The sequence below is a fragment of the Xyrauchen texanus genome, chromosome 35 (genome assembly GCF_025860055.1).
Source record: "Xyrauchen texanus isolate HMW12.3.18 chromosome 35, RBS_HiC_50CHRs, whole genome shotgun sequence".
NCBI lineage: Eukaryota > Metazoa > Chordata > Actinopteri > Cypriniformes > Catostomidae > Xyrauchen > Xyrauchen texanus.
In genome coordinates, this window is record NC_068310.1 from 26,999,287 (window position 1) to 27,025,121 (window position 25,835).

At 44.0% G+C, this 25,835-nt stretch overlaps 1 protein-coding gene and 1 pseudogene across 4 annotated transcripts in view; one reads left to right on the forward strand and one right to left on the reverse strand.

Moving 5' to 3' along the window:
• The first annotated feature begins 167 nt into the window (after nucleotides 1–167).
• LOC127628574 (protein LZIC-like) lies at nucleotides 168–9,937 on the forward strand (annotated as a pseudogene).
• Nucleotides 9,938–18,077: 8,140 nt separating this feature from the next.
• Nucleotides 18,078–25,835, reverse strand: part of LOC127628484 (calsyntenin-1-like) — a 50,700-nt gene continuing 42,942 nt past the window's right edge. For all 4 annotated transcript variants that reach the window (XM_052105259.1, XM_052105257.1, XM_052105258.1 and 1 more), the window contains 4 exons: nucleotides 25,247–25,392; nucleotides 24,625–24,760; nucleotides 23,996–24,180; nucleotides 18,078–22,765 (listed from right to left, as the gene is read on the reverse strand). In XM_052105259.1, coding sequence (XP_051961219.1) covers nucleotides 22,565–22,765; nucleotides 23,996–24,180; nucleotides 24,625–24,760; nucleotides 25,247–25,392 — 668 coding nt within the window. In that variant the 3' untranslated portion in view covers nucleotides 18,078–22,564. The remainder of the gene's footprint in view (nucleotides 22,766–23,995; nucleotides 24,181–24,624; nucleotides 24,761–25,246; nucleotides 25,393–25,835) is intronic.

Here is a 25,835-nt window from a genome sequence, read left to right on the forward strand (position 1 = left end):
ATAAAAATTATTTATCAAATTATAGACCTGTATCACTTCTTCCACAGTTTTCTAAAATATTGGAAAAACTGTTTGTTAAAAGGTTGGATAGTTTTATTAATAAATATAATATTTTGATTGAGCAGCAGTATGGATTTCAGGCCAAGCAGTCGACCGGACTTGCAATAATGAAACTAGTGGATGAGTTAAGCAAGGCTATTGATGATAAGAGAGTGAGTCTGGGTGTCTTCATTGACCTGAAAAAGGCATTCGACACTATAAATCATGATATTCTTCTGAAGAAGCTGTTTAAGTATGGGGTCAGAGGGGTTGCATATTCTTGGATTTGTTCATATATAAATAATAGAACACAATTTGTTTCAGTTGATGGAATTATGTCAAGTCCCCTGAAAATTCTTTGTGGGGTTCCACAGGGCTCGGTCCTGGGACCAAAATTGTTTATTTTATATTTAAATGATCTCTGTAGGGTCTCATGTGTTCTCAAGCCTATTCTTTTTGCGGATGATACCAATTTTTTTTATTCTGGGAAATAAAAGACATTGTGAGAAATGTGGAAAGGGAGATGGAATGGGTTAAGAAATGGTTTGATATTAATAGGCTGTCACTGAATATGAGTAAAACAAAGTTTATGATTTGGGGTAAAAATAGTGTGACAGAAGTGAAAGTAAGAATAGGGGTGGAGGAAATAGAAAGAGTAAATGAAATAACATTTTTGGGTGTTATATTAGATTGTAAATTGGGGTGGAAAAAGCATATTGATTATGTAAAATCTAAAATCTCAAAGACAGTCGCGATATTAAATAAGATTGGGAATTTGTTAAATAAGAAGGCATTATTTATGTTATATGCATCATTATTTGTTCCATATTTAACGTATTGTCTGGAGATTTGGGGTAATACGTATAAGACATACACCCAACCACTTTTTATTTTACAAAAGAGAGCTTTACGTATTATTACAAGATCACAATATAGGGATCACACTAACGATTTATTTTTAAAATTAAACATTCTAAAATTTTATGATTTAGTGGATTACAAGGTTACATTGATAATGTATAAAGTATACTATAAAATGCTGCCTGATAAGGTTTTGAGTATGTTTGAGAAACGTTATTGTAAGTATGAGTTAAAAGGAACATGTTTGTTCAAAAAACTGAAGGTACGAACAAATACTAGATGTAGAACTATCTCTGTAAGAGGAGTGAATTTATGGAATTGTTTGCATATAGATCTTAAATTGACACAAACAATAAGTGGATTTAAACGCCTCCTCAGAAACAAGATGATACTTTCATATAGATAGGTTTTGGGTAATTAATATCTATGACTTTGTTGTTTCAAGTGTTTGTAAGAAGAGAATTGAGCACTGTTTGACTGTTGTAAGCCTTGAGCTTCAGCCTATACCCTTTGGTTTAATCAAAAGTTATGTATATGATGAGTTGAATATTTGTTATTGTATATTTGTTAATGATAAACCAAATAAAATGAAATGAAATGAAATGACAGAAAATATATTTTTCCCTAAGGGAAAATCTCACTGTAAGGATCTGGCCTTTTCCAAATAAAAAAATGTAGGTAGGGAGTTGTAGCATTCCTGCACTTTTCCATGACAACATTTGGGCAAGGTAAAGGGTAGTTTATTTATATAGCACATTTAAGAACAACTAGTGTGTACCAAAGTGCTGTACATAATGCAAATTAAACAATAACAGTATACAAAGGAATAAAATACTAATAAGAAAAATAACACAAAAACAAAAAATTACCCATAGTATCTATAATAAACATTCATGTAAAAGCCAAGGAATACCGATACACCTTCAGGCGTGATTTAAAAACAGACCTAATGTCCAGAGGTATACTGTTCCATAATCTAGTGTCAGCAATAGAAAAAGTAGGAGCGAGGTATTTGCAGTATAAATTTGTCCGAGGATCTGAGGGAACAGGGGACAAGGAGACATTAAGAGGGACTGTCCTCAATACTACACATTACACACTGTACAGGTATTAATTCAGGCGATTAGAGGATTTAAGGATCATATATAATACAATAAAACTCTATGCATAACAGAGGTAATCAAACTAGATGTAATGTACACATACACACATCAATAATTTTAAAACCCGTGATTTACAGAAAGACACCTAAGAACAATAAAATCATATGCTGTCATTTCCACGCAAACAATTTTATATATGTTTGTATATTAGTGTCATTTTCATTTGCCAGATAATTGTTGTAAGACAACAAGACAAGCTGTTTGTTTACTCCTTACCAAATCAACACACTTGTCTTGTGCCCAGTGGTGGATTTAGGCATGGGCGACATATGTAGGAACAGTAAATGTCATGTTTTGTATGGAGAGATGGTACTGAAAATTCTCATTGAAATCATAATAATTATTATAATAAAAAATAAACAGAATGTCTTCTCAATCAGAAAATCAGAAACAAGTAAGCTGAGACAAAACATGGAAGAACAGCTGGACCGCTTAATGCAACAGATTCAGGATTTAAAGGAATGCAGGTAATGACATCCTGTAACGAACCCCGCTCCTCTAGTTAACCCCTCTTCATCGAGCTCACACGCTCGCTCCCAATCACCCCCCTCTGGCTCTCACGCTCGCTCCCAATCACCAGAGTATTAGTTTCACCCGCACTCGTCCCAATCACTAGATTATTAGTTTCACCTGCACTGTTCGTTTTCCCCTATATACACGCTGCCCTTTCGTTTCACACTTGTTGGTTATTATTTAGTTTACCCCTTCGCTGTGCCAGCTCTAGTGTTCCCCTAGCTCCCCTGTCTATTCAACTCGCTTGTCTTATCGCTTTACTTATTCTGATTCCCCGGCTTCGACCTTACGCTTCCCTTGACCACTCTTCTGTAGATTTGCCCCTTTGCCATATTCTGATTCCCCGGCTTTGACCTATCGCTCCCCCCAACTACTCTTCTCTGGATTTGCCCTTTTGTACTTTTGCCTGCTCTTTAATAAAAGCAGTTTTCTTTTACATTGTGACTGTCTCTTCTTGTGCGGGTTACGGAATAACCAACCCAACTGAAGACAGTCACAATGGAACCCACGGAGGATTTCCGCAGCTCGCTAGAGCGGATTTGCACGGCGCTTTCTGCCCAAGGATCCACGGTTGGGAAACACGACCAAGCACTCATGGCTCAGGGACAGCAGATACAGGAAATACTGCACACGGTACGTACTATTTCCGATCAATTTCACCCTGTTCCACCTGTGTCTGTCCCTGTACCTGTTGATCAGTGGGGATTTCTTTAAGACTGCAAGGGAAGCTCAGCTTCCCCTATAATGTCAAAAAAATAATGGTCAAATACGTACTATTGTGTAAACAATTTATTGACTAAAAATGCGTTAGAACACGTTCATCTCGAAGACGAGTTCGTTCAGAATCAGCTACATTACATATAGCAGGTCGGCTGACTCGATTTACTTCTCATACATTCCCGTAGCGTCAGTGCATTTCCCTGTTGAAGCCGAGCATCCATTGACTTCAATGGGGCTGCTCTGAACAGTTTTTTTCAGTGCTCGAAAATAGACGGTCATTGGATAAATGCTGCGATTATGTCCCGCCCACGGATGCTCAGCGTCTCTGGGGGTGAATGAGGAGTGGGCTGGCCCGGACTCCGGGCTTCCGCGTGATGATTGGAGGATCTGTCGAAAGACTGCATCTCCTTTTGATTGACAGCGAATCTGTACTATAAGAAGTCACTGAAGCTATTTCGGCTCAGTGCCATCGCGAGATTTCTCAAGTGTAGTCGAAAGACAAACTGCTGCAACCTATTTCTTTATATTTGTTTGGCGAAATTGCTAGTCAATTTGCATAATACATTTCACACAATTATACACCACATTCCTTGTTTCAGTTTTACCAAGTTTAATATATTTTGTTTTAGAGCGTTCGTTCGTTCATTCATTCATTCATACAGTAGGCTAGGCTAGCGTCGTACGGGTGAAACTGCGCACGATGGCAGACGGTGCTAATATTGTCGACCTGATTTTGGCGAAGCCATTTGAAAGTCTTCCTTACGAGAAAAAAATTAGAATTAAACAGCAGGGCAGATCAACACCTAAGATTGATTTAGTGCAAAAAATAGGGAAAATAAGTTTATAATGTAGGCTGAAAATGAGCTTCCCCTATTTGAAAGACCAGCAGCCGCCACTGCTGTTGATGTTCCCACCGCATTTCCCAGCGCACGAGCTTTCTACCCCCCGAGAGGTTTGACGGTTCATCAGAAGCTTGTCAGGGGTTTTTAATGCAATGTAGTGTATACATGACGTATCACCCCCTTTTACGCACTGACAGTGAGAGAGTACACTTTTTAATCTCACTGCTCTCTGGTAAAGCACGTCAATGGGCCACCGCATTGTGGACTGCCGATAGCCCCCTTCTGACTTCTTACGATCAGTTTTGCCACCAGATTGCCGTGGTTTTTAATCACCCGGCAGCTGGTAGGGATGTGGGCAGCCGCCTCGTGTTTTTGAAACAGGCGTCACGCACAGCCGCAGCCTACGCACTTGATTTCCGCAACCTTGCTGCGGGTAGTGGGTGGAGCAACCCCGCTTTGTTGACCATCTACCGCCTGGGTTTGAGTGACCAGCTTCAAATGGAATTGGCATGTCGAGGAGAGTCGCTGTCGCTGGAGAACTACATTCAGCTCTCCATCACAGTGGATAACCTGCTTCGTGACCGTACTTTTCGCACCCCCTCGGTCGTCCAAGAGCTTACAACGGACCTCAACTCGTCTAAACTCATCACTCCCGAATGCTCTTCCAAAACCGAACCCATGCAACTTGGTCGCGCTCCATTAACTAAGGCAGAACGAACTAGACGGTTGATGCAGAACCTCTGCCTGTACTGTTGCGCTCCGGACCACCGTGTTACCTCATGCCCGACCTGTCCCCGACGTTCCCTCTCCAAAAGTCAGGTGAGATGTCAGTCATTCTCAGCATTACCCAGAAACAAGTCTGCCTCCCTGTAGTGTTGAGTTTTAATGATGTCTCCTTTTCTACCCCAGCCCTAGTTGATTCCGGGGCAGCGGGGAATTTTTTAGACGATGGCTTGGTCCAAAAACTGTCCATCCCACTCAGTCTGGTCGTGCCACCTCTCCGAGTTAATTCTCTGGATGGGGCACCCCTCGGATCGGGTTTTATTTCCTTCCGGACCATGCCATGTCCCTCCAAGTGGGCTTATTTCACACAGAGCTCATCCAGTTTTTTGTTGTGCAGTCACCTAGAGACCCAGTGGTTTTGGGCCACCCCTGGTTAGCGCTTCATGACCCCCACATTTCCTGGCACACAGGGGAGCTGTTGCGCTGGACCGACCACTGTTTGACCCATTGTATTTCCCTTCCGGTATTCTCCACCTCTGTAGAGAGCCCCGAAGTGAAATCTCCGGTCTCCATCCCTCCTGAGTACGCCTCCTACGCCTACGTGTTCGAGAAGACCCAGGTTAGTCTCCCCCCACACCGTAGTGTGGACTGCGCCATCGATCTCCTTCCGGGATCCCCACTCCCTAAGAGCCGAGTGTACCCCTTAACGCTACCCGAAACCAAAGCTATGGAAGATTACATCGATGAGGCACTCAGTCTGGGCATCATTCGGCCGTCCACCTCCCCGGTGGCATCCGGCTTCTTTTTCGTGGGCAAGAAGGATGGCGGGCTTCGCCCCTGCATCGATTACCGAGCCTTAAATAAGGCTACGGTGAAGTTCGCCTACCCCCTGCCTCTCATCCAGCCGTCCCTCGAACAGGTCAGTAAGGCTAAGATCTTCACCAAACTGGACCTCAGGAGCGCGTACAACCTTGTACGCATCCGCAAGGGGGACGAGTGGAAGACTGCATTCATCACCACCAGGGGGCACTACGGCCGTACGGCCTTGCCAACTCCCCCTCGGTGTTCCAGTCCTTCATGAACGACGTCTTCCGGGACATGCTAGACCTCTTCCTCGTCGTCTACATAGACGACCTTTTAATTTACTCCTCCACACTCTCTGAACACACCGTTCACGTCTCGAGAGTGTTACAGAGACTGCGAGAACACGACCTGTTTGTGAAGGCAGAGAAGTGTGCCTTTCACCGCCCCTCCGTCTCCTTCTTGGGCTACGTCTTGTCTGCTGGAACTATGGAGATGGAGACCGACAAGGTTGCCGCAGTCCTGTCCTGGCCCGAGCCCAGTACGCTCAAAGAACTCCAACTATTCCTGGGTTTCGCCAACTACTACCGGCGTTTTATCAGAGATTTTGGCAAGATCGCCGCACCTCTCACGTCTCTGACACGAGGCAACCCGAAGTTCCTCACTTGGAACGCACCCGCCCAGCAGGCCTTCCAGGCCCTAAAAGAGGCCTTTACAACCTCCCCAGATCTCCAACAACCTGATCCCACTCTCCCGTTCGTGGTAGAGGTGGATGCCTCAGATGTAGGGGTGGGAGCTGTACTCTCCCAACCACACGGGACTCCCGCTAAGCTGTACCCTTGTGCTTTCTACTCCCATAAACTGTCCTCCCCCGAACAGAACTACGACGTCGGGAATAGAGAGCTGCTGGCCATCAAGCTAGCCCTGGAGGAGTGGCGTCACTGGTTGGAGGGCTCTAGGTTCCCTTTCGTCGTTTTCACCGACCATAAGAACCTAGAGTACCTTTGCTCAGCCAAGAGGTTGAACCCTCGACAGGCCAGGTGGGCGATGTTCTTTACCCGTTTCAACTTTTCTGTTACTTTCCGCCCAGGCTCCCAGAACATCAAGGCTGACGCTCTCTCTCGTCTCTTCAACCATGGCTCGGAACCCCCGGGGTCAGAGACAATTCTCCCCACGTCGTGCGTCGTCACACCCATTAGATGGGAACTGACGGAGGCCATCCTGCAGGCTCAAGGCAACGAGCCTGCGCCTCCTCAAACCCCCCCAACAGGATGTATGTACCCACCATTATTCACCCTCAGCTGATGCAATGGGTTCACACTTCCCTTTGTTCTGGCCACCCGGGGATTACCCGTTCTACTGAGCTACTCGCTAGGAGATTTTGGTGGCCCTCACTCAAGGACGACGTCCACGACTATGTCCTCTCGTGTCCAGTCTGTGCCCAGTCCAAAACACCTCGTCACCTTCCCGCAGGACTCCTCCAACTGTTACCTATACCAGACCGACCGTGGTCCCACATCGCCATGGATTTCATTACCGACTTGCCCCCCTCCGACGGTCGGACCGAGATCCTTGTGGTAATAGACCATTTCTCTAAGATGTGCCGCCTGATTCCCCTACCCGGGTTAACCAACACTACACAACTGGCCGACCACATGATCAACCACATCTTCAGAAACTTCGGTATTCCCGAGGAGATCACTTCAGATCGGGGTACCCAGTTCACGTCTCACTTCTGGCGAGCCTTTAGTGACAGACTGGGTATCCAACTCAACTTCTCCTCGGGATACCACCCCCAGACCAATGGCCAGACCAAGCATCTCAACCAGGAGATTGGCAGGTACCTGAGAGCCTACTGCGCCCAGAACCAAGGCAGCTGGCACACCTACCTCCCCTGGGCCGAATACGCCCAGAACAGCCTGGTCAGCTCCTCGACTCGTTTTACCCCTTTCCAATGCGTCCTGGGCTACCAACTACCCCTTTTCCTGTGGGAAGCTGATCCCAGTGACGTTCCAGCGGTGGATGCCTGGGCCCGTAGATGTGCCCAGGTCTGGAGAGCCACCCATGACCGATACAACGCTCCACCCAGACCCAGAAGTCTAAGGCAGACCGCCGATGCCGTCCTGCACCCCTTTTCCATCCGGGCCAAAGGGTTTGGCTCTCGACCCGAGACATCCGCCTCCTTCTCCCGTGTAAGAAGCTAAGCCCTAAGTATGTCGGCCCTTTTAAAATTATTAAAAGAATAAACCCAGTCACTTATAAATTACTTTTGCCACCCCGCTACAAAATTTGTCCTGTGTTTCATGTTTCCCTTTTGAAGCCTGTGTTCTATAGCCCCATGTTCCCGCCCACGGCAGCCCAAACACCCCATCCACCACTCGATGTCGGAGGTCAACCCGCCTATACGGTCCGGGCCTTGCTAGACTCCCGACGTCGGGGTGGCGAGCTGCAGTATCTGGTCGACTGGGACGGCTACGGACCTGAGGAACAGTCGTGGGTACGGTCGAGGGATGTCCTGGACCAAGCTCTCAAGCTAGACTACCATCGCCAGCATCCCGATCGTCCCGCACCGCTTCCCAGAGGTCACGCTCCTCGCAACCGAGCGCGGCTGTCCGGAGCCGTCCGTAGCAGAGGGGGGAGTACTGTAACGAACCCCGCTCCTCTAGTTCACCCCGCTTCATTGAGCTCACACGCTCGCTCCCAATCACCCCCCTCTGGCTCTCATGCTCGCTCCCAATCACCAGAGTATTAGTTTCACCCGCACTCGTCCCAATCACTAGATTATTAGTTTCACCTGCACTGTTCGTTTTCCCCTATATACACGCTGCCCTTTCGTTTCACACTTGTTGGTTATTGTTTAGTTTACCCCTTCGCTTTGCCAGCTCTAGTGTTCCCCTAGCTCCCCTGTCTATTCAACTCGCTTGTCTTATCGCTTTACTTATTCTGATTCCCCGGCTTCGACCTTACGCTTCCCTTGACCACTCTTCTGTAGATTTGCCCCTTTGCCATATTCTGATTCCCCGGCTTTGACCTATCGCTCCCCCAACTTCTCTTCTCTGGATTTGCCCTTTTGTACTTTTGCCTGCTCTTTAATAAAAGCAGTTTTCTTTTACATTGTGACTGTCTCTTCTTGTGCGGGTTACACATCCCTAAGGAGATAGCTCATCCAAAAATGTATATTCTGTCATCATTTACTCAACCCATGACTTAATGGAGAACATTAAAGGACACTAAAGGAGAAGTTTAGCAGAGTGTCCAAGCTACACTTTTCCATACAATGAAAGTGGTGTGGGACCAGGGACAGCCATTGTCACCATTCACTTACATTGTATGAAAAAGAGCGACAGAGTGTGAAATGTCCACTTTTGTGTTCCATAGAAAAATAAATTACACAAGGTAAGTAAATGATAACAAAATGTGAATTCTTTTTTGTTAACTATCCCTTTAATTAATTAATTTCAAATTCATTTTCCATTCCAGAGAAGAACTTGAAGATGAGGAATACAAAGAAACTAAAAAAGAGACTCTAGAGCAGTTGAGCGAGTTCAATGAGTCACTGAAGATGTTAATGTCAGGGAACATGACACCGGTTGATGAACTTGGAGGAATGCAGCTGGTAATAAATTCGATATTATTCCATTAAAGTTTTCTGTAATAATTTTTTTATATATGCCATATGCTGATATAGTGAAATATTTCTCCATCAGGCAATACAAGCTGCCATCATTCAGGCCTTTAAGACACCTGAAGTTATTTGTCTGTTTGCTAAGAAGCAGCTAGGGCAACTGCGGACTAGACTGGCTGAGGTAACTAAATATTTTCCTTTTACATTTTTTCCATCTACAATTATTACACAAGCTATGAACAAAAACATTTGTGTTCATTTTGATTATTCACCTCACACAGAATTAATGTGATGCATCAGATGGACCATGATGTGATTGATGGTTGGAAAGTTGCCTCGAGATGTGTACACTCATCAGACAGTGGAGATCCTCACAGCTCTGAGAAAACTTGACGAGAAGGCGAGAAAGTTAATATTGACCTTTCATGTTGATCTAGGTTACAATGCATCCTTTTGTTTTGTTCTTAAAATATTGATATTATCACTGACATCTATTTTGTAGACCCATATGTTAAACTGTTCCTCATATCTACAACTTGCTGTCTACTACACTACTATTACTACACTTATTACCATTGAATGAACTTGTGCAATTACCTGCTTTGATAATCAAATTCATCTAACCTTTCCAGGATCTGAAGATAAGATAATGGCATTGGCCAGTTCTGGAGTTGAGAAGACCCAGACGTAAAGGTTTACTTTGATTTACATTTGTTGTGAATGTGGCCTAAATGCTGTCTCTGAGTTTTACAGGTCTTTTACTTTTTTTCTAAACACATTGTCAGATGCCATCCATCCATCTGGTCATCAATTTTAAACACACACACTCATCCAAAATAATTTACTTTGGGAATAATCATACAGTTATTTGTACTGTACATATCCAATATGTCTTATTCTTTATTTATAAAATTTTTTGTGAAATGTATTGAATAAATGTAATAAAGGTTATCTTGCCTTTATTTAACGTGGTCTCGATTCATTTTTGAACCCTCTGGTTGTAATGTAATTTATTAACTTACTATCAAAATATCAGCTGCCAATACCTCTTTGGTACAAGCATTTGATAGTATAAATAGTATATAAATAGGTGATTACTATTCATATTAATTTGGTTTTCCATTTGTTTTTCTAACCAGTGATATTTGTAAATATTTTATATTAGAATATATTTCATGATCCAGATGATTGCATCTGAAAAGTTGTCTGTGTACTCTTATTTTAATGTCTTGCACAATGGCATTAATTGTATTTGGTTGGTAAATGACTGTGATCTTGTTATGTATACCCTGTCTTGTTTTTTCGTTGCCCTTTGTTTGTCATTTTTGTCACTTTTGTAGCTCCTTAGTTTTCACTTTTGGCACCCTTGTAACTCCATAGTCTTGTTTTCCCTCGTGTTCACTGTTCATTGTTTTCACCTGCCCTTGTTAATTTGTCATTTGCTTCTGTTAATCACCTTGTCATCTAGTTTGTGTTCTGGTTGTTCATTGGCCCCTTTGTCTCACATTCTTGTATTTAAACCCTGTCTGTTTGTTCAGTCTCTGTCAGTCGTTGTTTGTTAATGGAGGTATGTTGTTAGCCTGGTATGTGTTCCCTGCCTGAGTTCTCTGTTTGTGTTCATCGTGTTTAGTTTTCAGTTTTCATGTTTTATTTCCCCATTGAGGGTTGTTCCTTTGTGTTTACTTGTTTGTTTATTTAATAAATTCTTAACTGCATTTGGATCTGCATCTCCTCGTCTGCCTCTCTGCTCAAGCGTTACAGAACGACTGACCCAACAATGGATCCAGCGGTTCTCCGGGCAAGCTGCCGCCTCCTGGACCTGAAGCAAGGAAGCCGCCCGGTGGAGGATCACATTAGGGACTTCCTGTACCTGGCGGGCACCACCGACTTTCCTGACTCCTCCCTGGTGGTGTTTTTCCAGGCTAGCCTGACCGGTTCGCACCAAGAGCGGTTGCCCACGACGACGCGTGGCTGGACGCTCTGCGAGTTCATGGAGGAGACACTTCTGGTATGCGGCTCTCTGCTTACTGTGGGTGTGGTTGAGGATCCTGCCTCTACTCCCACGGCGGTGACCCTCCAGTCGTCCTTGGCTCGTCCTCTTCCACCTGCCCCACCGGTCAGCGAGCTCGACCCCACGCCTGTCATCGTCCATGAGCCAGCATGGTCAACTTCGTCCGCCCAGAGGAGGAAAAGAAGACGGGCCTCCGCCTGCCGCATCCCCGTGCCCTAAACCCCTCTTGGCTCTGCTCTCAGCGCCCAGCGAACCCAAACTGGCGTATACCACGGTAACCCAGCCAGTGCCTGTCGCCTCAGAGGTCAGTGAGCCAGCGCCTGTAGCCTCGACCTTCCCTGAGCCAGCGCCTGTAGCCTCGACCTTCCCAGAGCCAGCGCCTGTAGCCTCGACCGTCCCAGAGCCAGCGCCTGTAGCCTCGACCGTCCCAGAGCCAGCGCCTGTAGCCTCGACCGTCCCAGAGCCAGCGCCTGTAGCCTCGACCGTCCCAGAGCCGGCGCCTGTAGCCTCGACCGTCCCAGAGCCAGCGCCTGTAGCCTCGACCGTCCCAGAGCCAGCGCCTGTAGCCTCGACCGTCCCAGAGCCAGCGCCTGTAGCCTCGACCGTCCCAGAGCCAGCGCCTGTGGCCGTGACCGTCCAAGAGCCAGCGCCTGTGGCCGTGACCGTCCAAGAGCCAGCGCCAGTGGCCAGGACCGTCCTAGAGCCAGCGCCTCTCGAGCCTTCCAGGGCTCCTCCTCCCAAGCCTTCCAGAGCTCCGCCTTCCGGGCTTTCCAGAGCTCCGCCTTCCGGGCTTTCCAGAGCTCCGCCTTCCGGGCTTTCCAGAGCTCCGCCTTCCGGGCTTTCCAGAGCTCCGCCTTCCGAGTTACCCGGGCTTTCCAGAGCTCCGCCTTCCGAGTTACCCGAGCTTTCCAGAGCTCCGCCTTCCGGGCTTTCCAGAGCTCCGCCTTCCGGGCTTTCCAGAGCTCCGCCTTCCGGGCTTTCCAGAGCTCCGCCTTCCGAGTTTCCCGGGCTTTCCAGAGCTCCGCCTTCCGAGTTACCCAAGCTTTCCAGAGCTCCGCCTCCCGAGCCTTCCAGGGCTCCGCCCCTCAAGCCTCTCGAGCCTGCCAGGGCTCCACCTCCCAGGCCTCTCGAGCCACCCAGGGCTCCGCCTCTCGAGCCTTCCAGGGCTCCACCCCTCAAGCCTCTCGAGCCTGCCAGGGCTCCACCTCCCAGGCCTCTCGAGCCTTCCAGGGCTCCGCCTCTCAAGCCTTCCAGGGCTCCGCCCCTCAAGCCTCTTGAGCCACCCAGGGCTCCGCCTCTCGAGCTTTCCAGGGCTCCGCCCCTCAAGCCTCTCGAGCCTTCTAGGGCTCCTCCTCTGAAACCTCCTACGGCGCCACCCCCTTCGGCCCCGCCTCCTGAGCCTTCCTCGGCGCAACCTCCAGAGCCTCCCACGGCTCTGCCTCCTGGGCCTCCTGAGCCAGCATCGGCTCTGCCTTCCTCAGCCCCGTCTCCAAGCTCTTCCAGGGCTCCGCCTCCAGAATCTCCTGAGCCTCCCACGGCTCAGCCTCCCGAGCCTCCTTCAGCACAGCCTCCTGCGGCTCTTCTCCTCGAGCCTCCCTCGGCTCTGCCTCCAGAGCCTCCGACGGCTCCACCTCCAGAACCTCCCACGGCTCTGCCTCCCGAGCCTTCTATGGCTCTGCCTCCCGAGCCTCCTACGGCTCCACCTCCAGAGCCCCCTACGGCTCTGCCCCCAGAGACTCCAGAGCCTTCCAGGTCCCCGCTCCTAAAGCCTCCCACGGCGCCGCCTCCCTCAGCTCCGCCTTCTGAGCCTTCCAAGCCATCACCCTCCTCGGCTCCGCCCCTCGCGGCTCCGCCGGCCTCCCCAGTGGCCACTCCTCCTCCCAGGCCCCCTGAACCGGTCCTTGCACCACGGCCATCTCCTAGGCCACCAAGACTGGCCTCTGTCCTGTGGCCACCTCCCAGGTTCCCCAAACCGGCCCTTGGCCCACGGCCTCCTCCCAGGCCCCCTGAACTGGCCCTTGCCTTATGGCCAGCCCCCGGGCCTCCTAAACCTGTCCCTTTGTGTCCCCGTGGACTGCCTTATTGCCCCTTTGTGCCCCCATGGACTGTCTCATCTCCCTTTGTGCCCCCGTGGACTGTCTCATTTCCCCTCGTGGCCCCCCTTGGATTTCCTGCCTGCCCTTTGTGCCCCCTTGGACTTCCTGCCTGCCCTCTGTGCCCCTTGGACTGCCTCCTTGTTCTTGTGCCCCCCCTGGTCTGCCTGTCTGCCCCCGGTGCCATAATTTTGTTCTCTGTGGGTTTTCTGTCTTTTGTCTTGGGTTTTTACGATCGTCTGGAAGCCGATCCTTTGAGGGGGGGGCTCTGTTATGTATACCCTGTCTTGTTTTTTCGTTGCCCTTTGTTTGTCATTTTTGTCACTTTTGTAGCTCCTTAGTTTTCACTTTTGGCACCCTTGTAACTCCATAGTCTTGTTTTCCCTCGTGTTCACTGTTCATGGATTTCAATATTGATGATTTGATGCGATCCAGGATTGTTTGGTTCCTCAAAGCTCATCCTGGAATTGCTGTCAAAGCAACAGGTCTTTAAGCGCAAACCGTGCAGCAAAAGTGCTCCTGATGGGCACAACCCTTTAAAGTGGAAAGCAGAACCCACGGTTCCCTCCGGGTTTGCTCCTAAAAAGGCTTGATTGGAGACACAAAACATTTTTCCCCATCTCCCCACTGCTGTTTTTCGGGAAAGGAATATTGTTGTTCACAATATTGTTCAAAGTGTTGTTTCTGTGTATTGCACTCAAATAAATGCATAAAATGCAATAAGTGCAAAAAAGAACACAGCATTTGTTGCAAATGCACAAGATGCTCACATATTTCTCAATAAACAGCCCTTTTCATCTTCAAATCACACACATTATGTGCAACTACTTCCCTATAGTGAGCGACAGATTATATCACATGGTAAACAAACAAACAGTTACCCTCTGTCCCATTACGCAGATGCGTGGCGAGCCCTAATGGGTATTTCAGAATAGGTGCAAAAAACTATGCCGACTAACCTGTTTCAATGGCTTTCTGTCTTCCACGGTATCGTCCGAAGATGCGTCAGTGTTACAAGCCAAAATAACGATCTCCTCATGAAGAGCGAGATTTTTGTCAAGCCAAAAATGGATTTTACAGCCATTATTTTCTTGTCCCAAAAAAAGAAGTTGGGCTTCGGCCAACCCTGGATCTGAGACATTTCAATTGAGCACTCACAAAGTGCCCGTTCCGAATGATTACTCAGAAACGGATCTTATCGCATATACGCCCACAGGATTGGTTTGCATCGATAGATCTGAAGGATGCATACTTTCATATCCAAATTGCATGACATCATAGGATGTATTTGAGATTCGTGTTCGAGAGAAAAGTGTATCAATTCAAAGCCCTGCCCTTCGGAATGTCTCTGGCTCCTCACACATTCACAAAGTGCATCGATGTGGTTCTCGCCCCTCTGAGACTGAGCGGTGTGCACATCTTGAACTACCTTGCAATCAGAGGATCTGTTATGTTGCTTCAGAATCTAAACAGCTTGGGCCTCAATATGAACAGGGTGAAGATCAAACCTCAAATCTCGCTTTTTGGGAGTCTGCCTCGACTCCACGAGGGGGCGCGCACAACTCAGGAGAGAGCACGTTCTGGACATTCTACAGTGTCTGTCTCAGTTCAAACTGGGGAGAACACTTCCAGTGAAGCCGTTTCAAAACGCATTGGGATTAATGGCAGCGGCATCCACCATTCCATTAGGTCTCTTACGCATGAGACCACTTCAGTGCTGGCTGAAGCGCCGTGTGCTATGAAATGCTTGGCGCCAAGGGCGCATGCACATCACTATATCCCACTGCTGTATAGCTGCTTTAGCACTATGGACAGCTCCTGTGTTTTACCAGCGACGTGTCGCACTGGGGCAAGTTGTCAGGTGGAAAGTGGTGACTACGGATGCTTCCAACACACGTTGGGGGGCAGTGTGCGATGGACACCCAACTTGCGGCACCTGAATGGGGCGAAGAGAGCTTGGCACATCAAAAGCCTAGAGCTATCGTCTGTATTTCTAGCCTTAAAGGCTTTTCAGTCAGAAATAAAAAACTGTCATGTCCTGGTTCGCTCAGACATGAGAGTTGTGGCATATATAAATTGCCAAGGTGGAATTAATTCTCTGCCACTGTTGAGACTGATGCGTCGCCTCTTCCTATGGAGTGAGGGTCATCTCATCTCCCTGAGAGCGACATATGTCCCAGTCCGCCTGAATTACGTCATGGACCTACTGTCATGCAAAGGGGTGATACTGGGCAAATGGAAACTTCATCCTCAAACTGTATTGGGGATTTGAGAAATATTCGGCAATTGCCCCACTGGGAGTGACGCAATGGCACACAAATGGCTCACAAATGGCTGGTGAAATGCAAATATGCATTTCCCCTGGTATGCATGTTTCACTCTGTCATATGTAAAGATAAGTAAAGGATTTTATTTGTTGCACTGAAATGGCCTAATCAGCTACAGTTTCCTGAAATGATAAAGATGCTAATATACCAAATACCGCTGAGGAGGGATCTCCTCTCTCAGGCGCAAGGCACAATCTGGCATCCCCATTCCCAGCTGTGGAACATGCATGTGTGGGCCCTGAAAAGAGCGAGCTAAATGTGCCAGAACTGACCAGTTCAGTCACGAACACCATTTTACAGGCCAGAGCACCGTCCACGAGACGTCATGGAAGGTGTTCACTGATTGGTGTCTCTCACATGGCAAAGACCCAGTAAACTGCCCCATACATGAAATTCTCATATTTCTTCAAGAGCGATTAGACGCAGGACTTACTCCATCAACTCTCAAAGTGTATGTGGCAACTATATGAAGCCGGCGCCTCTATAGGCAAGCATGATTTAAACATAAAAATCTTTAAAGGAACAAGACGAATAAACAAAACCCGGCCGGCTACAGTCCCCAGACTTGGAACTCAACTTTAGTCCTTAAAGCTCTCGCAGGGCACCCCATTTTTAGCCTTCGGATTCTGTTGATTTGTGCCTGCTCTCTGTTAAGACCGCACTACTTCTGGCTTTGGCCTCAGTAAAACGGCTCGGTGACTTACATGTACTATCAATCTATAATACGTTTGGTGGAAAATTCGGGAGTTTGGCCCAGGACTTTCAAGCCGCTGTCAAACCCAGAAAAGGCAACGTGCCTACGGTCCTAACCACACCCTTCAGAGCGTAGGTGGTTCACCTTCAGGCCTTTTTCCTTCCTCCATTTAATTCGGATGATGTAATTAAACGCAATGGCTCGTTCCCTTTGTCTCAGGGTACTGAGGTTACATTCGTAACCGATACGTTATTACACATATTACATTTATTCAGAACTCTTCAACCTTTTCTTTTTATTTAGGCAACTTAGGCTACTATGTTCCCTTTTAAAAAAAATTACTTTCTGTTTGGCCAGAATTAACATTAATGTTGATGTCTCTCCATAAATTAATTGATATCTAGTATAAATGTAACTACTGTATGTGCCTATTTTCATGAAGAAATTCCCAATGTTACATGCATATACTGTACACAAATTACAAATCCATTAAATGTATATAAATAAATACACATATGTAGTGATTTATATCATGTTCATACTTTTACTAATGTTTATGACCTCATCATCACATTAGTCTGTTGTGTCGCCAACTAATCGTTGCATTGCTGATCATTGATTCGTCTCTCGATATATTTATTCCCTTTTCAATCAAAACAGGAATGTGCAATTATCTCGGACAACTCAATCAGCTATACTAATCAAATCTGCACGTTCGTCTGAAGAACAAAATTAGCAAGAGAGGAATTATCAGGATTAGAAGATTTGGCATTTGGCACTTTGGATGTTTTAGGCGGAGTACGAAGAACAGGCCCCAGGTCTAAACCATTAAGCTGCATTTAACATTTTGATAATAGACCTTTTTCCATGCTAGCGCCATCTTTGATTTTTAATGATAATAAAAACGAGGCTGTGAGGGATAGACTTACAGTCTCTTCAATGGGCTGCACTGCTGTTTAAAGTGTTTCTGGACAAAACATTGAAAAAATATCTGTCCAAGAACATTCAGCATACAAAGAAGTCCAGACAACATGAGTTATGGAAAATCAGATGTGATCTTGGAGATTTATCCAGCTTTATACCATTCGTGACATTAAAGAGGTGGTAAGCTTATCCCTGACAGCCTCGTTGTCATTTCCATAAAAAATTTAAAGATGGCGCTAGCAATAATAAAAGGCCTATAATTTAATTGTTGATAAACTGCAAATATGAAAATGTTTAGTTCATAAGCACTAGGTGGCGCTCTGGTTGTAGAAACATTTGCTGTGACCTGTAATCCACTATCAATCTAAGAGGCTTCATGAAAGATCAAAGTTAATGAATGATTAAAAACCCTTCACTGGTGCATAAGAAAACATTTTACTTTCCTTAAAAAAAAAAAAAAATTATATATATATAATTATCCTTCTCCCTTAATGGCATAATTAACTGAAATAAATGTTTTTTTTTCTTCTTGTCAATGATTGTTACTCAATTTACAGTATTCCATATAGCTATAAAAAAAAAAAAAAAAGTTTTTCTAACTAAAAATAGAAAAATATTTTTAACATAGTTTAAGATTAAGTGCTTTAGATTTAACTTGTCACACTGCACTTGCTGCTTAAAAATGTATGTCAACTACCTACACTATACCAAATAATGAAAGAACCACTCAAAAACATTTCATTTCCATCACATAATCCTTTATTTTGTTCATGAGCAAACATCAACGTCACTATAATTTTCCTCTGAATAATAGAAAAGTGAATGAGCTTGAGGGCAGCATTCAACAGTTCTACACCATCCCCAGTTTTAATTTCTAAACAAACAAACAAAAACAAAAACAAAAAGTGAAAAGAAAGTGAGCAAATGACTGTTGCAAATCTGTGACAGCTAATCTTTGATTCGGTATAATCAGTCTCCTGACCAGTCTGGAAAATTCCAAACCCACTGTTTCATGTGCCATTTACAGGAAATATTTATATCTGTGTTATACATGCAAAGACAATGCCCCTTTAAATATCCACCTTCTGCAGCTGTTCAAACTGACCACAGATTGTTCATTTTGGAACGTTTCTGCATCAGCATCTTAAAATTGTCAAACCAGATGACAAAAACGCATTATTTAAAATACATTACACAAGACTGAGACCTGCAGGTAAATATATGCATTTGGGGGGAAAAGGAGCAAAGATTTAACAATTGTGCAATTTTCAGTACAAACATTTACTATACCAATCACATGGAATGGTCTGCATCAGTCAAACATATTTTAAAGAAAATGATTGCGAGTTGAGAATAAAAATACAGTATGGAAAGTGTGGTACTATTATATTTGTGTGAGAATCCCATCAGAAACAAATTTTGTATCAAATTCGAGTGATTTCCATGCTGCCCTCTATGCCTTAATCAGGAAATACACTTCAAAATCACCTTTCACTTTACACAAATTGTTAAAACTTATACCCAAATATGCTGCCTAAATAATTTCAATAAATTTACATCTTTTTAGACAAGGATTTCCTCAAACATGATTTAGTACAATATTCATTGATGATACAGAATGGACCTATATTCTCTACACATCAACATGAACACAAGACATCTATGCAGGACAATTAAAACGTCCATTCTTGATAAAGCTGTAGCTGTTGACCCATGTTATAACATAACATAAAATTAAATAAAACAAAATAAAATCACGTCCCCGTACCTGTGAGTCTAATATTAAATAAGTACAAAATGAGAAAATTGCAACAACTAAAATGGCATGGATGAGTGTTTAGTTAGTTGAGTTAATGAGCTGTGATAGGCAAAGGCACTCCCAACTCCACAAGCTGAAATTTGGACCTCTGTTTATGGTCCGATTAATTTTGAGGTGGACCTGTTGACCAAAACGTTTAACAAAATGTAATACGTAGAGGAAAATAAAAAGTAATAAATGGCATTTCTAAAAACAATATCTCCCATTGCCGTTCCATGGGTCCAAAAAATAGACCTCCTCAACAACGTCCCACATTATACCTTTTCTGACAAACATAAAATTATATTCATACCACCAATCACAACAAAGCATTTTTGTTTAGACCTCAAACCTAAAATATTCATGCATGTGAACAAAAAATGGTATTCTGAATGAAGTACCCTAAAGATACACGTCTCTCTTTACTTAACAATCATAAAACGGCCGCTGCGTGTGTGTCTGTGTGTTTAAGTTCATTTATGTAATTAAAATAATGTTGACTGTTCTGCCAGTTCCCGCCACCTCCTTGCCCATCCTGTGAACTCTGATACATTTGTGTTGAAACCCGGGAAGGAAGAGGGATGCGTTGTCGTGGAGTCCTCGCCGCTGCCGTCTGCCTGGGGAGGAGCCGTGGCCGTCCACCAGGGGACGGAGGAGTCGCTGCCGGCCACCGGGAGTCGGAGGAACTGCTGCCGTTCACCAGGGGTCGGAGGACTCGCTGCCGTCTGCCAGGGGAGGAGCGGCTGTCATCCACCAGAGGGCGGAGGAGTGGCTGAGGACCAGGCAACAGCGTTTTCTGGGACCAGCGAGCAAGTTTTTCTCTGTATCTCTCCCTCTCTCTTTCCCTCTCCCTCCCATCGTCTCTCCCAGGGCTCTAGAGAGGCGGGGAAGACCTGCCGGCAGAAGGACGGTCGGAGGGCAACATCTCCCTTCCAGGAAGGGAGGGGAGTACATCAAGCCGGAGGTTTTCCCGGCCTGAATCAGGCGGTAGAGGAGTGTGACGAGGAGGAGGGCGTGGCCAGACTGTGAGGATGTACGCCTGGCACTGAATTTTCCTAATCAGCCGGGAGGGGGATAAAGACAAGCCGGAGGTGCCAGTTCGAGAGAGAGAGAGACACACGCGGCCGCTGTGTGTGTGTTGCTCCTTTAAGTTCATTGATGTCATTAAAGTTATATTGACTGTTCTGCCGGTTCCCACCTCCTCCTTGCCCATCTTGTGAACCCCGTTACAAAAATGAAATATGAAATGTTTCTGAGCAACTACATGCAGAAATGACCTGCAAATATGAAGTATATTGATACCATCACCAAAAAAGGATAAAAGTTTACCAAATGTAAACAAATATCTTTACACAACTCTACAGTACAGTTCCATGTACAATAAAATCTAGCAGACATCCTGCAAAAATATTTTCTTTTTTTGTTTTTAAGAGTACTGTTCAACCAGTAACTTGAAATTAATTTCTGGAAAGGGTTAGCCCTTGTTAATGCAGTGTTTTGAGGGGCCTTGAAATGACAAGAATTCCAATTAAATGAATGACATTGGGATATCCTAAATTTGCAAGAAAAAAAAAAAGTTCAAAAATTAGTGAAAAAATAATAACCCCCCTCCTCCTTAATTCCGATTCAGTTCGGTTGTAACTGACTTGAGCTCAGACTCAGGCTGAGTTCAAACTGGCGCACTACCAATACAATTCTTACATATCTTTTTATAGCAGAAATAGTGAGAGTAGTATGTAGTAGTATGCTATTACAAACTCAGCCTCATTTATATCTATGAGGAAAGCTCTACCTGATTGGTTAGGGTTTGTTCTAGGGGTAGGGCTGGTTTATATCAATCCAGTCTCCATCCAATCAGGTAGCGCTTTCCAGATATTTACTCAATCGTTCACTCAGGTAGCGCTTTCCTCATGAATATTAATGACTCTTCCCCTGGCATCCTGTCCGCGTGTCTAGGAAACTGAACTAAATTTGCGTTATGCACACTAGCATGCGGAAAACCGAAGAATACTTAGGCCTTAAACTAAGTATGGCATATAACTGCAGTGTGCCTAAACTGTACAACATACAGGAACACTTAAAAAACAACTGTACTGTATATTAATCTCCTGAATGTCATTAATAATCCCCAAAACGAACGTTTGTGCCACAATACGCCATCATTGATGCCTTGGTGTAGCATTTGTGCCATTGCAAGCTAGCTAGATTTAGCATATGCATATATATGCCAAAGCACTGAACCGATTCCACACCCACCAACACTACTACAGTAAATTTAAAACCAAACAACAAAGATGCACACCCACCTCCACAGAAACCTCTGCCTCTGTCATGGGTTTCTTTCTGTGAAGCGGGCATCCCATACAAGCATGACAGAATAGTTTCACAGAATGTTTTGAAACATGCTAAGAGCATCTCTTGACATAAATATTTTACAGCAGGTACTGTGTCTTTCAGATACCGGAAACCGTTTGGTTAGGTTTTCACTAACACATTAACTAATTACATGGCTTCATCATATTTACAAAATATCAAAAAGCAATTGTATTCTTCCATCCCCATGATTGCAAACTTTGCCATGCAATATAAAGATAGGAGGAAAAAGGTGACCATGAATCATCATCTCCTTCCTCTTTACAGAGCACAACATCAGTACCCAGAAAAAGCAAATAGTTAAAGGGATGGTACACCCAAAAATTAAAATCCTGTCATCATTTACTCAACCTCATGACTTTTTTCCATGGAACACAAAAGATGGAGGTTAGGCAGAATGTTAGTCTCAGTTTCCATTCACTTCCATTCACCATTGCAATGAAAGCACTTGGTGACATTCTGCCAAACGTCTCCTTTTGAGTTCCAAGGAAGAAAAAGTCATAGAGATTTGAAATGACATGAAGGTAAGCAAATGACTGAATTTACATTTCTGGGTGAACAATCATTTTAGAAATCCTTTCTTCAAAACTCAATCTAAAATTCATGTGCAAGGAATATACATTAAATCATTCTCGATTTGATGGAGCTGAATGTGAGAAGTAAAAGTGCAGGAATGTGTCCATATGCAGCTTCAAAAGAAATGTGAATGTAGGCCAGGTTTCCCTTGGTTATGACAGGAAAAGACTCAATAAATTTGAAACTTGGATTGAGATACCTTGTGATAACTATACTACACTGATTACCACCACAATAAGATGTCATTAGGGAAGCCTCGGCCAATGGAAATTAAGCAGACACCAGATATATTGCATCTATATTGTACATACATTGTATAATTATTTAGTTTTCCGCATGTACGTTGTTTTTACACATGGCTCCTTAGGTAGGGACTGTAGGGAAACATGGGAGTCCCCATTGGCAGAGGGGTGTGACTGTGCATGGGTGGATTTGTGTGTGTATATCTGTGTTATTAATGTGTATTGTGTGCACGGGGGTATCAGTAGGTGAGGGTGGAGTCGTCCCACTCTAGCTGCTGCTGTCTGCTCGAACCCTGTTGGTCCTCCTGTTCTCCGCCTTCGTCCTCACTGCTTTCTGACTCCGCACTGGTTATGTCGTCTTCCTCCTCTCCATCCTCACTCTCCTCCTCTTCCTCTTCTCCATCTCCATCCTCCTCACTGCTGTGCTGGTCCTCATAAGTCTAAGATATGAAAGTTACAGAAAGAGCTAGAGATAGACTGCATAACGCATAAAGATGCTTGGCTCTGTGGATTTATTTAAGACTTTTCTGCAGTTCTTATGGAACTTGGGAACAATGGGACTGGAGTAGAATTTACCACAAAAAAAAATGTTTCACACACTTCTTTTCTTCTAACCTGCAGCTGTCATAATATTTTGGGTTTTGTTGTCCCTTTTTTTTTTTTAAAACCAGTGTTGGATAAGTTAAGTAACTCATGGAGTAACTCGGGTCTAAGGTGGGCTTTCCTTGTTTCCTCCCAGAAACTTCTAACTCCCCACTCCCAGTCCAATGAAGAACAATCACGTGTCCACCCAAAAGATCAAAATGCCACCCAAAGATTGCATCTTAGTACGGGCCCTGATTTACTTTTTAAAACAAAAAAGATTGTTTTTCCGGTCAACAAACTAAAAATCATATAATATTTCTTCCTTGGTCATTATCGCATTCAAGTCAGAGTAGCACAAGTTCTGCCCTTACAATGACTCATTAGTGACTCTTCATAAAAGAAACATATTTCATGTTTTAAATGTATTCTGCATAAATATTTCAGAAATGTTTTACCCAATATACTTAAAAGTAATGAACTTGATTGAAAGCCAGTAACAGTAAATCTCAGATTACACAAATAAGAATTGTAATGTTTTCAATGACTTTATACTTTAAAAGTAATTACATTACAGTAACTAATTACTTTGTGCACAGATTACACCCAACACTGATTATAACTAACCATAAACCATATAACCATACAAATCTGTGCATTTCATATAAAATCCATGCAGGAAAAGACGTAAATATGCTCATATGATAATATGCTAATAATACGTCTGGTCCGCCCAATCATGTGTTTGGTTCACTCTTGCAAGCATTCCCCCTCTCTTACAGTACTGTGGCAGTAGTACACTACCATGGTACAGTGATTAGGTCAAATGGTAACACCACGGTACTAAATGATTCATGTAGCATGGAATTTACATGGTACTCCATGGTATTACCATGGAAACATGCTTCCAAGGTCCATTCCAAGGTACTTTGTTATTGTGCAAACTGATTGATTCACCATACATCAATGGTTCTGTATTTTTGATTGTTTGGTAATCTTAGATTTGCAGGTTTAGCACTCATTTACTCTGTATGCATTAAGCGAGTGTTCTGAAAGCTTTGAGTGTGTGAGCTGTTTAAAGAAAGCACCTCCATAGGGTTGACAGTGATGGTGAGGGCCGAGTCATCCCAGTCCATCTCATTCTCTTTGCCGTTTTCTTGGTCCCTCATGGTGCTCTGGTGAGCAGCACGGATACGGAATACACCCAGGACGATCATAAACACCAGGAAGCTAACACATACCATGATAACGATGGTGGCCGCACTAGGAACAACTATGAAGAGAGGATAGATATGACATTCAGACACTTTAGCATTTAGTATTTAGGGTAGAAAAAAGAAGCAATGTTTTAAAGAGGTTGTGTGAGGTGTCCCTGGCGCTCTATCCAGATATCGTAGCAGGTACATAATCTCTGAAACTGCACCATTAAAACAGGCTAGAAGTACACAGCACTTCATAACTGCCCCACTTTTTTAAATTGACTTTAAGCTGCGGAAAAAACGAATGATAAAGAAACTGAATTCATTTTGAGCTCGACATTAGACAGATTATTTGTTTGATTACAAGGTCTGGATTATATTTAATGAGAGATTAGTGTAATAATCTAGGAGAGATAGTGTGAGGAATAAAGCATCCAATGAAATGCCATATGAAAGAAACTGAACAGATGGGTCAGAGGAGGAGAGCATATGGGAGGGATTAAAAAAACAAAGGATACCTGAGGCCTGATGTGTGTTGACCAAGTTGTGTCCAGACAGGTCCACTGAGGCGTGCTGGACTTGGTTGATGAATTGAGGTTGCACCATGGCATTGTTGGCATGATCCATTGGATTAGCGGTATGGATCACGTTGACCTAATTATGTAAAAAATAAAAGACGATCATGCAAATATAACTTGATCTTGAAACTAAAGATACTATCAATCATTTCATATCCCTCTATGTATGCATGTATGTATGTACATCCATATCCATCCATCCATCCATCCATCCATCAATCTATATATATATATATATATATATATATATATATATATATATATATGGCCAAGCATTTGTTTGTTTTTTTGTGACAGTAATGGCTTATTGTAGTAACCAGTGTACTTTGGGGAAATTATTGCTTCCTGTTTATTTAATATAATTTGTATTTTATCTTTAAGAGGAAATATTTCTACTCATATAAAACATTAATGTTGAATACTGCAATTGAGTCAATTAATAGAAATATATTCTCAAATCTAAACAGTTATGGCTTTTAGCTCTAAAACAAATTGAACATAAATTCATAAGTATCTATAAATAATGCACAAGATATCATAACACAATTAATGCTATCCATACCTCTACTTTGAATTCATTGCTGATGTAGCGGCCATTGAGTTCAGAACAGACCAGTTTTAATTTCCTGTCAAACAAAGCCTCTGTGTGCCAGTTCCGGTAGCGGATCAGATGCAGGACCTGCTCATAGTTCACCATGGTGTTAACACCTGAGGACAGAGAGAAGAAAACATTTACTTTACTATAAAGGCAGCAGACAATTGTTGTTCTCTTTTCTAGTCCTAATCAGGGTTACAGGATTGAAGATTTTAATACCAGTAGATAAGGCAACCTTTGCCAGATGCTAAACTATTAACTATTGTGAACAAAACTCACAAATATTATACAGTAGATGGGTCCAACTATTCTGTATCTATCTAGTAGAAGTTGATTATTTGATTTTGATGCAGGGTTTTCAACTGGGGGTTGGTGGACTGATATATATAAGCATACAAAATCTAAAAATATTACAATATATTTCAAAATTTTGGATGTGAAGGTAGTTAGTTAATTGAGAAACCTGGTATAGCATAATGTAGTAATGTTATTAATACAAGATATTGTACAGAGTTTCTGTGAAAATCCAGACTTCTTTTAGGTGGATTGCAAAAGG